This window comes from Pogona vitticeps, chromosome 5, assembly GCF_051106095.1.
Source record: "Pogona vitticeps strain Pit_001003342236 chromosome 5, PviZW2.1, whole genome shotgun sequence".
NCBI classification, from domain to species: Eukaryota; Metazoa; Chordata; class Lepidosauria; order Squamata; family Agamidae; genus Pogona; species Pogona vitticeps.
This window is the reverse complement of record NC_135787.1, coordinates 193515335-193529676: the sequence shown is the minus strand read 5'-3', so window position 1 is coordinate 193529676 and position 14342 is coordinate 193515335. Positions and strand designations below refer to the sequence as shown.

Genomic DNA, 14342 nt, shown 5'->3' with positions numbered 1-14342 from the left:
GCTCTCCCAAATGGAGACCTCCCTTCTCTAGTGCACCCCCGCCTTTGCCCCTCACGGGCGGGCTGGGAGCAGACAAAACAAGACGGCTATGGCAGGATTCCTAGAGAGGGCCTTACTTTTGCTCAATGGGCTCAAGGAGCTCCAAGGCAGGCTTAATCTCCTTCTCCGGGTCGCTCGTCTCCACAGTAGTGCTCACAATGGCGATGTACTTCCCTTGGGCGGCCACGTTGTGCGCAGATGAAATCATGCAGACGTAGATGTCTAGAAGACAAAAAGTAGCAAAGCGTGAGCAGCTCCTGCCAAAGGCCCTTCCCTTCCTGCTCACAGACTGGACTCAAGCCTGGAGGGAAAAAGCAGAGGGGACAGGCAGCTTAAGTTCCCGGTAGAGGGATAGGGTTAGAATGTCCTGCATGGGCCCAATGCAAGAACAGTAAAGAAGCGAGCTCAACCCAGAAGGAGCCGTGATTGCTCTGAGCACCCGCAAAAGCCCTGCACCCGGGCCGTGTCGGGCCCATAAACAACTCTCCTCGCAGCTCCAAATCTCCATGGTTCCAACTCCCTGTGATCATTAAGAGATTTCATCCAGAAAAATGGGAAACTTTATAACACGTTGCAGCCCAGGAGTTAGCTCTGAGACAACAACGGCTAACTCTGTTACTCCCAACTAGAACGAGACCCACTGAATCCAGGGGACTTCAATTAGAGTTGACTTCCCAAACCCCATTCATTCAATGGTCATGCTCTGGCTGGAACAAACAACTGGATTGAGCCCCTAGAAATGACTGTTATCTTTCAAAGGAGGTGGTATATGGCTTGGATGCCCCCTGAAAAATCAAGGGTATCAGGTTGCCCAGGACCTGAGCAGAAGAACAGGCTTGGGAGACCCAGGCAGGAAGGAGACCATGTCCTTCAACCATTTCTGCAAAACAGACTGACTTATTGTTTACGAAGAGATGCTGCAAACTAATTAAGAGTCAAGGAGGTGGACCTTGGTGAAAGAATGGGCAAAACACAGTCTCCGGAAAGGTCACTAAATCCCTGCAGCAAGCTAACTTTTCTCACCCTCTCTCTCAAATGTCAGCATTTGAAATGCTTTCCAAGTCAGCGGATAACTAGATGGCAACCCTCATCCACCACCCAATGTTACAAGGCAAAAATACAAACACACACACACACACACACGCACACTATCGGCATGGTCTTGGGTTGCTCATTTCTAACACGGATGCCAGCGAGAGTCCCGTCAAGGACAGGCTGCCGAGGCTCTGCGCGCCGAGGAGATGAAGCGTCTTGGCCTCCCAACTCACCCGATTTCCGGTTAACCTGGTTCTGGGGGATGATGATCTGGCACGAATTGGCATCGTTGGTGTTCTTGATCGGGTGGCTCAGGATGCAGATGACCCGGATCACCCTGCCTGCCTTCTTGACTCTGTCCGGGACGTAGCTTGGGTCGCAGATGAGCTGCTTGCAGCGGGCAACCTGGGGGGGGGGGGGCAAAGAGGTGCCGCTTTTTAAAGCTCACAAATGAGTGCGGGAGGCTCTGAAGAAGGGAGAGGATACTGGCAACAGTACAGGGAATATGTGGCTTGGGTAGCCAACTCTTCCTCTCCGGTAATCATCCAGGCTGCGCCTCTCACAGCCACCCACCATGCAGTGATGCTCCTAACCTATTCCCACCACCAGTGTGGCTGCTGTGCTGCTGCAGGGCACACAGAGACACTACTGGCAGGAAGGAAAACAGGAAATCTCAACACACACCCCTCCTCCATGGTTGCTTACAGGTGCAAGGAATGCTCTCCACCGACACCCCCCACCTTCCCAACTAGCCAAATGAGGCCTGGCCAACGGCAATGCCAGGAGGACATCCACAATCTGCAAGAAAACATCAAGGAAAGCAGACTCCCAACGTGTCAAAGGCGGGCTCCCCCTTTTAAGTTTCACAGATACATCAAGGAGATCAGCAGCTTCAACCCAGAGACTCAGTATATCCAGGAGGTGGCAAAGAGGTAGAGAAAAGCACGAGCAGGGGAAGGCACAACTGAGTAAAAGTACAGGCCCACCCACCCACCAAGTGACAGGCAGAATGGGAGGCAGCCCAGAGAATCCATGGGATGATCAAGTTGGAAGGGCCTATAAGGCCATTGAGCCCCAACTTGGGCTCAATGCGTATGTATACCTAAGTGCCCCTTCCATTGGATGTGTGGTTTGAGGCCACTTAAATAAGCGTTTCTCATAACTGTGGTCCTCTGGACTCCCAAGTCCCATTGTGCCCAACCCGCTTGGCCAATGGTCAAAGAGGGGACGGCCAAGACATCTGGAGGGCCAACAGTGGGGAACCCCTGACTTAAACCTCAGCCTGTCTTTGCAGATCACCTCTCTGGACCCATGCCAGAGAAGTGACTGTATTAATCTGATCTAGGGCAAAGAAAAGGCAATGCCAATGGGCTTTTCTATCTAACAAGGAACCCTGTGATACCTGAAAACTTAAGAGACTCACAGAAGCAGACTTTTTGGGTGGGTCAAAGCTCAATTTTTGTGTTCCGAGGGGTTTCAGACAAGGGTAAGAGGGCAACCTCTCGAGACATTCAGAAGAAAGCTACTTGGGTGTCTCTCTCAAAAGTCCCCAGGGGGTTACGATGCCAGGAACTAAAGCCAAGGGTTATGAATTGTTCAGCACAAGTGCCAAAAATATCTGAGGTTCATCTGCCCCGTGGCCTTCAGATCTTTACTTATAGGAAGGCAGAGCCCAAGAAAACCAAGAGCAAAAACAACCCTACCTCCCCTTCGGATTTCACTCCGACCACCTTGCCATTTTCTACGACAATCTCTTCAATCGGTTTGTTCAGCATGTAGGTACCTCCGTAGATAGCACTTAACCTGTCAACAAAGGACATGCACCCAGACAGTTATACAGGTGGGCCACAGGAGCAGATGGATGACGCTCACATGACCTTACCCCAAAGTACCCAAGTTCTGCTGCTTCCCATGGCCCGTGATTTCTGAGAATTACCTTGCTCTCTCTGCTAGCCCTCAAACCGCCTGAACAGCTGGTCCTGAGAGGCTGGACAGCACTGGACACATAAAGGTAAATCACAGAAGAGTCTTCGGGTGGGTGTTTACCGAGCGTTCGTGCTTCTATTGCCCCCAAGTGTTTCAAGTCCAGTGCATCACAAGGGTGGAAAGCTTTACACAGAAAATGTTCAGGAATGCCTTGTCTGAACTGTCTGAACCACCAGCAAGGAATCAGTTTGAAGATTTCCTCTGTATTTGCTAAGAAAAAATGCAAGTGAACGAGCCCAGGGGAGGCTGGGGTGTCACGACTCCCGCTTCAGAAGGCAGTCATGTGCTCCACCTGCTCCCACCCTCAAAAGCATGTTCACAATTCTCTAGTGCCATTTTAAAGAACACAAAGACAGGGGATAGGAAGGTGCTCCCCCTGAAAGACAGCCAAATTACCCCCAGCACCCCTCAAAAGGCACTAGGGGCCTTTTGTGGTTAAAAAAAAGTCTTTCAAAAAAAGGTTATTTCAGAGTGTGTGTGTGTGGGGGGGGGTAGAACAGAAGTACTGGGGATACTGCATTTTACCTGGAGGACCACACATGGCATGAAGGCTGCCCGGTATCCAAGCCTGAGCTAGACAAATCCTATCTTTACTTGCCTGCAACTCTAGGGAGACAATGTCCGTGATCGGGAGTAATGCAATGCCTCCTTCCTCTCAGTGAAACGGGCCTAGAGTTCATTTCAAGTGACAGCCTCCATCGTATTAACACTGGCAGCCTTAAAAACTACTACAAGGTGCTCACTTGCTCCCCTGTCTCCATGAGACAACAGACCACGTCAATCTGTAGGCCCCCCCTCACCTCCATCCCTAGGAAGGCAGGCAGGCTTGCTTGCAGTGGCCCTCCTAAACAACCCCAAGAACTGTGTGAGAAAGGCAGTGCTTTCCAATGGTTCCCTTCCCCCGCAATTCCCACGGCTGGCCGGTCGTGGCCTTCTCCAGGACTGTGCTTTCGCTCTTAGAGAGAACAAAATGCCTTTATACCACAGGGGCTTCAAGCTCTTTGTCGTTTTTTACATGTTTATTGTTATTCTACTTGTTGTGAACCACCCAGAGAGGTGCATTGTTCTTATGGCACGGTATATAAAGCAAAATGACATGAACCATGGAATAAACGATTCTAATGGGAGACGCTAACGGAACCAAAAACAGGTACAATGGGAAAGGAGGCCAGAGAACACACCCCTCCTGCCGGCTACAAGAGCCTCTCACCTTGCAAACCCCTGGGGCAGCTCCCCCAGGCCATACAGAGGGTACAGGTAGGGGCTCTTGCCGTATTTAGCTAGAGACTCGCTGTACAGTTTAATCCTGTTGATTGTTTCGTGGCAGGGTTGGTCTAGGTAGCTGAGAGAGAGAGAGAAAAGAGGAGAGTTCAGATGAGCAAGAAGAGTTCATGACGGGTGCCAGCTCTTCAGAGTCCCCCACCACCACCACCGCTGCCATTTTCCAGGACTCCTCCCCCAGCTCCCATGGCAGTCCCTTTCTTCTCCTCCTCCTCACTAAGCCAGCCTTCTGACCGCAACGTGGACACCTGTATTATGCACCCCAGGCTTCTAAAACCCTATTTGGACAGGATCAGAATGGGGTTTAGGGTGACACCCAGGGTGCAGGATGGGGCACCTGTGGCCTAGCCAACATGGGCACCTCCTGGCCTGAATGCGGCGAGTTGCCGGTGGCCGGCCAGCCTCCAAGCCTGGCGTCTCTTGGTTAGAGGCCCATCGCTGTTCTGCTTCAAAGCAGCCCCAATCGGCAGAGATCCTGGGGAGGTTCTCTGGTTTCAAAACCTTCCGCCCATCTCGCCCCACCAGCAAGGGCTCCTCTCCTGGGAGCGTCTGGAAAGGCAGCCACTCACTCATCGGTTCGGTAGAGCGCCAGGGCATGGCCGGTGAAATCTATGACATCTTGGCCAAGGTCAAACTTCTTGTACAAGTCCCGCATGGTGTTCTTCTTGGGATCCACGCCTTCAAAAGTGCGGGCATCGTTCTCATCAAAATTGGCCACGTATACTAGGAATTTCCTGAAGCGCCTTTTCTCAAACAAGCCCATCAGACCTAAGAAATCAGGAAACACTGAGCCTAGAGAGCACATGCTTTGATAAACAGTCTTAAAACCAAGTTGTTTTCCTCACCGTTGTTACCATCTATCTCATGGAACAAGAAAAGAGGGTTTTCAGCACCACCCTTGGTTGAGTTACTGAACTTGAGCTACCAAGCTCCAAACAATTATTTTGATTGCCACCTAAACACAACCACAAATCAAGGCTGGGGGGGGGGACCAAAAACCTGGGATCAACACAAGACGACAAAACCCTGGCTGAGTGAGGAAGAAATGAACCGATCAGTCTGAAGACAAGCTTAAAGCCTGCTGGCTGGCTTCACACCGGCGACAACTGTTGGTCTTTGGGTGAACGGAATGCTGGACCTGACACACCTCTGGCTGAATCCAGCTCCAAGGGTCTTCCATTCTTCCATTGATCATTATTTAAAATATTTCCACCTTGCTTTTCTCATTAAAAGGCCTTTAAATTTTAAAATAAAGTTTAATCTGCATACCACAAATTCTGTGTGGGCTATTCCTAAGCAAATACCAATAAATTCTGAAGCCACGGCAAGCTATGCTGTGTACGGCTTAGATGCCAGCAAGACTCTTCCAACTTACAACAACGCTATGAATCATTAACAGCCCTGCCCAGTCTTGCAGACTAAACGGTGGCAGTCTCCTTTAACTAAGTCAATCCACTTCCTGTTCCGTTTCCCTCTTTTCCTAGTTCTGTCAACACTTCCAGCTATTCCTGCTTTTTTCATGAGGAGCTGGCCTAAAGAAGATAAAAACTTCTTCTGGGCTCAGTTTCCCAAAGTGGGATCCGTGTTCAGTTACTGGACTACTGTGCCTCAGAACACACCCAGCTCAGTTTTCAACGTGATCTTCTTTGCTAAATCACCTGAAACTGAGACTTAAATGTTACTGACAGCTGCTATGTTGGCACCATTTGGCCTCCTGCTTTGTTCTCACCACCCGATGCCCCTAGGAAACCTCCGGCCTACTTTGCCAGGGGCAGAGAGGACACCGTGACTGCGGTCCCTTGAGCTGAGGCTGATCGTTCAGGAGGGCCTCGCTGGATCAATCTTTTCTGTCCACTTAAGAATGAACTGCACTGAAAAAAACGTCACTGGCCCAACTTCAACCAATCAGCCTTGCCTCACAAAGTGGATCCCCTGGCCTCCGAACGAGTCAGACCACACTGCCTTGCTTCGCTTAATCGTCTGCACTAAAACTAGGAACAGCGGTCAGGGGCCTTGGGCTGAACATCCTTCCTAGCTCAGCCACTTGATAATTACAGATGCTGGGGGCTGCCAAAGGAGGACCTCAGCACTGAGTTCTGGCCTCAAGTCTCAGAATTCCTTGACAGCGTGTGAAAAAAAAGAGAAGAATGACTCATGGTAGCTGTACAGGGATCAGTATGACCGACCGTGAGGCTTAACCGTTTTATTATGCTCTGATGGCATCATCGCTACCCGGCTTAGTGGCTGTTAAAGGGGATAGAGGGCTTTCAGACATCCAAGCGTATCACTGCCTATTTAAGAGGGATGGAGAGTGGCGATTTCCCAGGGGCATCACTTCATGTGTGGTCTCTGATCTATAAGGTGATTTTTTTTTTACCTTCCATGTCATTAAAAGTAACACAGATATTCCTCTAATACCTAGCACAGGATGAGCCAACCAACCTATTCCCACACAAGATTTCATATACAGTGGTGCCCTGCAGAGCGACGTTAATCCGTTCCAGGATTAACGTCGCTATCCGGATTCGTTGCTATGCGGGGGGAGTGGGAAACCCATAGGAACGCATTAAACTCCGTTTAACGCATTCCTATGGGGGAAAAACTCACTGGTAAGCGAAGATTCCCCCATCTGGCCGCCATTTTCACTGCCCGGTAAGCGAGGGCAGGGCGCGAAAACGCTGCGGGCGGCCGTTTTGCTGATCCGGCGGCCATTTTGGAACTGCCGATCAGCTGTTTTCTAATCATCGCACTGCGATGATCGGTAAGCGTTTCGCTTACCGATCATCGCAATGCGATGTTTAGCCTATCTAAACATCGCAATGCAATCGCATTAGCGATCGCAAAAACCGCGTCGCTATGCAGATCTGTCGTTAAACGGTGCGTTCGTTAAGCGAGGCACCACTGTATTTAGAGTTTTATGAATGCCACACAAATGTACATAATGTACAGGCAATCTTTTAGACTAGAGCCTGGTGGTGCAGTGGTTAAACTTCAGTACTGCAGTCAAAACTCTGTTCATGACCCACGTGCAATCTCAACAAATTCAGGTAGCCGGCTCAAGGCTGACTCAGCCTTCGACTGCCCACATCGCCAGGGGAGCGGGGCAGCGACAATATACAGCCTGCGTAATTCAACTGTAAGCCATCGAGAGTGTGTTTTAAGCATTAAGGGGTGGTACGCGAGTAGTTTTTTTGTTTGTTTGTTTCTATGTCTGAACTCTACATGGTCTTCTTGATTAATTTCAATTGCACATTTCTGAACACTACACAGCAGCAGTAACACATCTCTCACGCGTTCCCAATTTCTTAAAGGAATCTCTGTTCCACAAATGCTGCACTGAGCACAGGTTACGCACAACAGAGATCAAACGGAAGTACTTACTGGACGCCAGGGCTTCTGCTTCGGTCGAAGGAACTTTGTAGATTTTCCCTCCCTTGTAGACAAAGCTTCCTTCTATCACTTTGAAGTCCAGATAGCGCGTGACTTCTGTGTACAGCAGCATCTTGACCAGCTGACCTGGAACCGAACGGATTTTAAAGAGAGGCTGCTGGAAGCTAGGGCAGCTGTAGGTTTCAAGCAACATGGAGACTAAGGCTAAGACCCATCAGAACAGAGGTCGGCAATCAGGTGGCAGGCAATCGGAGTGAAGGGCAGGGCCTGGACTGGGCACCCCTCAATCCAATCAAGCCCTTAAAAGTCTGAACAGACAGACGGGGTGGCGGAGTGTGATGGGAGGCAGCAGAAGAATCCAGCTGCAGGGAAGCCCTTCTGAGAGCAGCACGTGGCCTGTGGGGTTGCCTAAATCTATCGCAGAAGGTGAGAGACTCTGGGAAACAGCCAACCATATAGCTACTGCTCAAGAAAAGGACTTTCTTATGGGACATCTTTACTACACAGGGCTTGATTACGAAGCTACCCAACCATTCTTCTAAAAATACAGACATGGCGCAAGATTCACAAACTTCAACTGCAGTGCTGACAAAGATATTAGACAGCCGGATGTACTTTCTCAGCCTACCCAGATCCATCTAAAACTCTGTCATGCTGAAACTGATTTGCTAAACTTTTAAAACTTCCTAGACAGGGGCAGGATAATCCCAAAGGCTAGCAGTCAAAGGCAAGATTTGCTGTGTGCCAGGCACATGGTTCACCTCCAGTGTCATTGAGTGACGAGCTTGGCATGGCTCATATGGGGGTGAAAAGCAAGCTATGGCTCTGTGCCACCAGGATTTTAACCCAAAGGCTACTTGGACGTTTGCCCGGGTTAAAGTTCTCTGGTTATGAATAAATTCGAATAAAGGAGGCATCCAACACAGAGCATCCCACACGAACAAACAAATCCCCTTGGAAAGAGATGCTGATAAACTGGTTCTCTTCACATCCATGAGTTGTACAAAAAAGTACACAGATGCTGCAGCCACCTTGCAAAAGTCACAGGGAGAGACCACAATGCAGCCAGACTCCCAAATTAATGCTACCGAGACACGGCAGAAACTGACACACAATGGACAAACCCAGAACTTTTTGAGCTCCCAAGCATTTGGGAGCGAGGACGTCTGCAATTTATTTCAGCCAGAAGAAGAGACTCTGGGGAGCAGCCAGTCACTTACCATTAGCCATCAGGAACTTTGGAATCAGGTCCACATTCCAGTCTCTACCTCTGCCCATCGACTCTGGCGGGGATCCCGGCAAGCCAAACCGTTTGTACAACTGAAGGAAGGGAGAAGTCATCCATTACGACTGTGTGTGATGTACAGAGGAAAAGGGTAAGAGGCCGTCGGGGCTGGCCATACTGCTTCAACGGACCCCCCCAACTCCAGCCCAGCTCCGACGGCCCACAATCAGCTAATGTCATTCATAGCTGTTTGATTTAGATTTCTACCAGGGCAACTTTGGGAGGCCTGGGAAGCCAGTCTTCTGCCCCAGAGCCCAACCAGGTCCCATACCAGCTCCCCAAACAAGGAAAAGTACGGAAAAGCTAAAGCACTGCTGGAATCCCACTTCCGGTTTCACTTTTGTGCATTTAGGAGGGGTTGGCTGAAGGACTGCAACCTGCTTAATTGAGAAAAGACCACTCCTAACTATTTCCAAGAGTGTGTGTGTTTAGTCGTTTAGTCGTGTCCGACTCTTCGTGACCCCATGGACCAGAGCACGCCAGGCCCTCCTGTCTTCTACTGCCTCCCGGAGTTGTGTCAGGTTCATGTTGGTTGCTTCGCAGACACTGTCCAGCCATCTCATCCTCGGTCGTCCCCTTCTCCTCTTGCCATCACACCTTCCTAACATCAAGGTTTTTTCCAAGGACTCTTTTCTTCTCATGAGATGGCCAAAGTACTGGAGCCTCAGCTTCAGGATCTGTCCTTCCAGTGAGCACTCAGGGTTGATTTCCTTTAGAATTGATAGGTTTGTTCTCTTTGCAGTCCAGGGGATTCTCAAGAGCCTCCTCCAGCACCACAATTCAAAGGCATCAATTCTTCGGCGGTCTGCTTTCTTTATGGTCCAGCTCTCACTTCCATACATCACGACAGGAAAAACCATAGCTTTGACTATTCGGACTTTTGTTGGCAAGGTGATGTCTCTGCTTTTCAAGATGCTGTCAAGATTTGTCATCGCTTTCCTCCCAAGAAGAAGGCGTCTTTTAATTTCAGGGCTGCTGTCTCCATCTGCAGTGATCATGGAGCCCAGGAAGATAAAATTTGACACTGCCTCCATATCTTCCCCTTCTATTTCCCAGGAGGTGAGGGGACCAGTGGCCATGATCTTAGTTTTTTTGATGTTGAGTTTCAGACCATTTTTTGCACTCTCCTCTTTCACCCTCATTACGAGGTTATTTGGAAATTATTTTTTCTTTAAAAAAAATTATACCAAAAAAAAAAAGTAACAACACATGGGGACATCTGGAAAGACCAAAATGGTCTTGGTGAGCCACTGATGGTCCGGGCAGCACTCAGCCCAGACCATTCCAGCTAGAGAAGAAACCCATCGGCTGAAGACAGTGTAATTGGCAGAAAGCAATTTATCCTACCAATTAAGACTGTAATTCTCAAAAGGAATCTGGCTCACGAAGAGACGGAAAGCTTCCAGAAGCACAACCCTTTCAGCAGCCATGCAGCAGAATTACATACAGCTTGATAATAAATAAATCCATTACAACAGCTTGACTAGCTTGGCATGAGCGACGGCTCCAGAGGCTGTGCATTCCAGGAGCTTTACACAAATCCGACGTGTGAGCAAGCTAGCTAATTGGGCTAAACATGACTCGTGCCCCACAACACGAGACAGATGATAGACAATGCTGACTGAGAGAACAAAAATCCAGAGACCACCCTGAAAAGGCCTGCAGTCGACCTGCAAGGACACAACCGAGACTTCACAGAAGTAATAAATCCACCACAGAGGCCTCCCACTACTGCCAAGGGCAATCCCAGCAGGCTTCAGAACCCGTAGAGTGAGGCTCCCTCCTAGCCTCAAGATCACGTTCAATTACAAAGGTTCAGAAAACAAATGTCAATCCCATTCCCATCGACAAAGTATCTCCTTGCTCTCATCCTGCCACCTCTCTTCTACAGCTGCTTAACATATGCCTTCAGTTTTCCCAAAGAACCAGGCAGGCTCAAAATGTATTATCCTTACCTGCCACGCCTGGCCCCCAGCTAAACGTAGACGACATATGGCATAAGCTATGCGCAGGCTTCCCTACTTACCCACATTGCAATTTATCCCTCAACCCCAGCCTTCCCCACCACAGGATCTGTTCCATTTTACCCTGCAGAATGCCATGCACGTTGGTACCCATGTACCATTCAGCAGCACATATGCTGGGCTACAACTCCCAGAATTCCCAGCTAACACGGAGTTTATATTAATCCGACCACCCCACACTCCCATCATCTTCATTCAGCAGCTACCTGGAAGGTCCCTGTGACAGGAGCCATGCTGCATAAATCTCCCAGAGAGAGAGAGAGGCAAGAGACTGGCAAAGGCTCTGAAGGACTGGGGTACTCACATCTTCCAGGGGTGTAATGGATGCACTTTCACCTCCATAGTACGCATTGCGATCCATGTGAAGAACCTTCTTTCCATTCACTGACATAATGCCAGAGAGAATGCATTCCTACAGAGGAAACGGAAAGACAAAGAAGATCAAACCACGGAAACCTCCACGTTTTACTCTACTGTTCGAAATGTGCAGGCGGTTTCCAGTGAAACAGAAGAACCTGGGCTGGCTGAAACTGAGCCGTGGCAGCTAAGCGAGGCACCTTGTGTGACACGTCAAGTCCCCCTGCTGAGTTAAGGCAGGTCTGGAAACGTGAGCATAGCAGGAAAAAAGAAAAGACAAGGTATTGCTTATTAACTTTTGGTAGATTACCTACATCAAGTTTATACAGTGGGGTCTTGACTTGAGAACTTAATCCGTATTGGAAGGCGGTTCTCAAGTCAAAAAGTCTGTAAGTCAAGTCTCCATTGACCTACAGTGCATTGAAAACCGATTAATCCCGTAACAGGCTGTTTTTGTTCCATTTTGTTTTTTTTCTGGTCTGTAAGTCAAATCTCAGTCTGCAAGTCAAATCTAAAATTTGCGGCTAGAGAAGTCTGTAACTCAAAAAGTCTGTAAGTCAAGCCATCTGTAAGTCAAGGGTCCACTGTAAGTGGCAGAGAGCACCAGTGGAACAAGAAACAAAAACAAAATAAAAAAATTAAAGAAGGCAAAATACAAAAATGTTGGGGTGCCTTGAAGATTAACTGGTATATTTTAATGTGAGCTTTCAAAGACAGGTCCACTTCCTCAGACTCGTCCACAAAAGTTCACATTAAAATAAAGCACTTAGTCTTTAAGGTGCCACCGTGATTCTGTCGCCTTTTTTAAATTTTTCATTTGTTGTTGGCCTGGTATGCTGGTATAGACAAACACGGCCATCTTTTCTAAAACGGCAGAGAAAGACCAACACCCTGAACTCCCAAGTCTGCAAACAAACAAACAAAAAAGGAAGTGCGTAGAAACTACAGCGCCACACAAACTTGTTTCATAGGACAGAAACGTGGTCATTCAGAAGAAGCTTTTCGGAGCTGGCTTCAGCACTCAGTGCTCCCTGTGAACAACACCACAGGAACTGAAGACAATCCATTTCACCTGCCAGGTCTGGAGGTCAGTTTTGCCTCAAACTGACACCAAGTGGCAGAGTGCACAGCTTCTACTTTTTGAGTAAAGCTTCTACCGAAGACCGTGTTCCTAGGCAAGACAGGCTTAAATAGCCCAGATCAGATTCCAACATTTGAAATAATTGCTTGCCTCCCCACCCCAAGCAAGGCAGGGCTCCAGGGGTGGGGTTCTTGTGGGTGAGGAGGAAGCACAGCAAGCAGGCCGCGTGCCCGGGCACTTCCTTTGGCAACCCAAAGCTGCAAGTTAAACTCTAGCCTTCCTCAGATTTCAGGAAGAGCCAAAGCACACCACCTCAAGATTGTGGGGGAAGGAAAGAGAGAACGCGGACAGGAAGGTGCTAGAAAGCGAACTGATTCTGAGCAATGCCTTCCGTTAGACTGTGGGTGCCATCCAGACTGCTTGCAGGAAAAAACTGCTGCCAGGAACCAGAAAACCTCTAATGAGCAACGAGAAGTTGCTTTGGTGGAATGACCCCTTTATTACTGCCAGACGCGCCCACCTTATACCCATTTTCTACTTCTGGAAGAAGGTGATCGGAGCCTGGACTGTCAGAAGAAATTGCTCCTTCAGAATAACATTATAGTACAGAGAGCTCAGTGGTTAGGCATCTGGCTGCAAAGTCAGAGGTTGGGAGTTTAATTCCCCATTGTTCCTTCTTGCCAGGGGTTGGACTCCACGAGCCATAGAGCCAAGCCTTCCACCTGTGCAGTTCTAAGATGATTATGATGATGATGATCCTTAATGACCTCCTGGAGAGCTCTGTGGTTTAGGTCTCTGGCTACAGAGCCAAAGGTTGGGAGTTTGATTCCCCTACTGAGCCTCCTTGGCAGGGACTGGACTTGATGTTCCATAGGATCCCTTCCAGCTTTGCAATTCTAAGATGATTAGATCTCTGTAGGCACATAACTGCATTGCCACATGTTTACTGTAAGTCCACTTGGCTGAAAAGCATGGCATTGCACAGTCCCATCTCCCTGAAACCCTGAGCCTTTCCCCTTTTTTGACAGCCTAATAGCAGATGCAAAAAGAGATGGCACACATTGTTTACCGGTACTTGGTTTAATGTATTCTAACCTTTGCACCCAATTCCTGACTGAGGCTTCCTGCAGTGATAATTGAAGTATTTAAGCCTCAGATTGCTCACCATCCCTTTTGCAGGCAAACAGATTTTCAAGAAAGCACAGTAAAGGATCCATGCAGCTGAGTCACCCAGCAGGACTGGTTCACGGAGAGCAAGCAAGTTCCTGCACACAAGTTCTTAGCTGGTTCAGTGCCCAGATTCAGAAAACTGTAAGTCTAAGTCATCCAGGACCTGCTGCCGCCTGCTGTCCCAGACCACCGCAGACGAACACACTGCCTCAATGCCCACCAGTTCTGCCCATTTCTTATTGGGGTTCAGGAAGTCTCTGCGCTGAAAGGAGAGCACCAGAGATTCAAGCTTGTGTTATGCTACATTTGATATCTACGGGATGCCAGGAATCCAAACAGCTTCAAGAGATGGGCCAGAATATGCAATGAACACATGGAAATAACAAGAGAGCTGGCCAAGAACTTGCCACCAGCATGCAGGCTGAGAGGTTTTCAACAAGAGTGGCTTGCGTTAGGCCAATTAGTCTTAAGCCACCCTGTAGAATGAAGCCTTTGCCTTAGAACTGTCTATCTCAATCTCCGACACACTGCTGAGATGCCACTGATTCTGAATAGGCATTCTAGCCCACTTCTTCATATCCACAAAGATATCTCGTTACCTCCAATGACTGCAAGGCAAATCCACGATAACCTGATCATAAGAACATGATAAAAGATTCCAAAGAAGGTCTCCATACCACAACACTAACTGAAT

At 48.8% G+C, this 14342-nt stretch overlaps 1 protein-coding gene across 1 annotated transcript in view; it reads right to left on the bottom strand.

Moving 5' to 3' along the window:
- The window catches only part of GDI2 (GDP dissociation inhibitor 2), a 60655-nt gene that overhangs the window by 3145 nt on the left and 43168 nt on the right, over window positions 1-14342 (bottom strand). The window contains exons 2-9 of the mRNA XM_073002451.2: window positions 11345-11452; window positions 8952-9051; window positions 7723-7857; window positions 4911-5109; window positions 4271-4402; window positions 2778-2877; window positions 1308-1479; window positions 117-261 (exon numbers count right to left, since the gene is read on the bottom strand). Coding sequence (XP_072858552.2) covers window positions 117-261; window positions 1308-1479; window positions 2778-2877; window positions 4271-4402; window positions 4911-5109; window positions 7723-7857; window positions 8952-9051; window positions 11345-11452 — 1091 coding nt within the window. The remainder of the gene's footprint in view (window positions 1-116; window positions 262-1307; window positions 1480-2777; window positions 2878-4270; window positions 4403-4910; window positions 5110-7722; window positions 7858-8951; window positions 9052-11344; window positions 11453-14342) is intronic.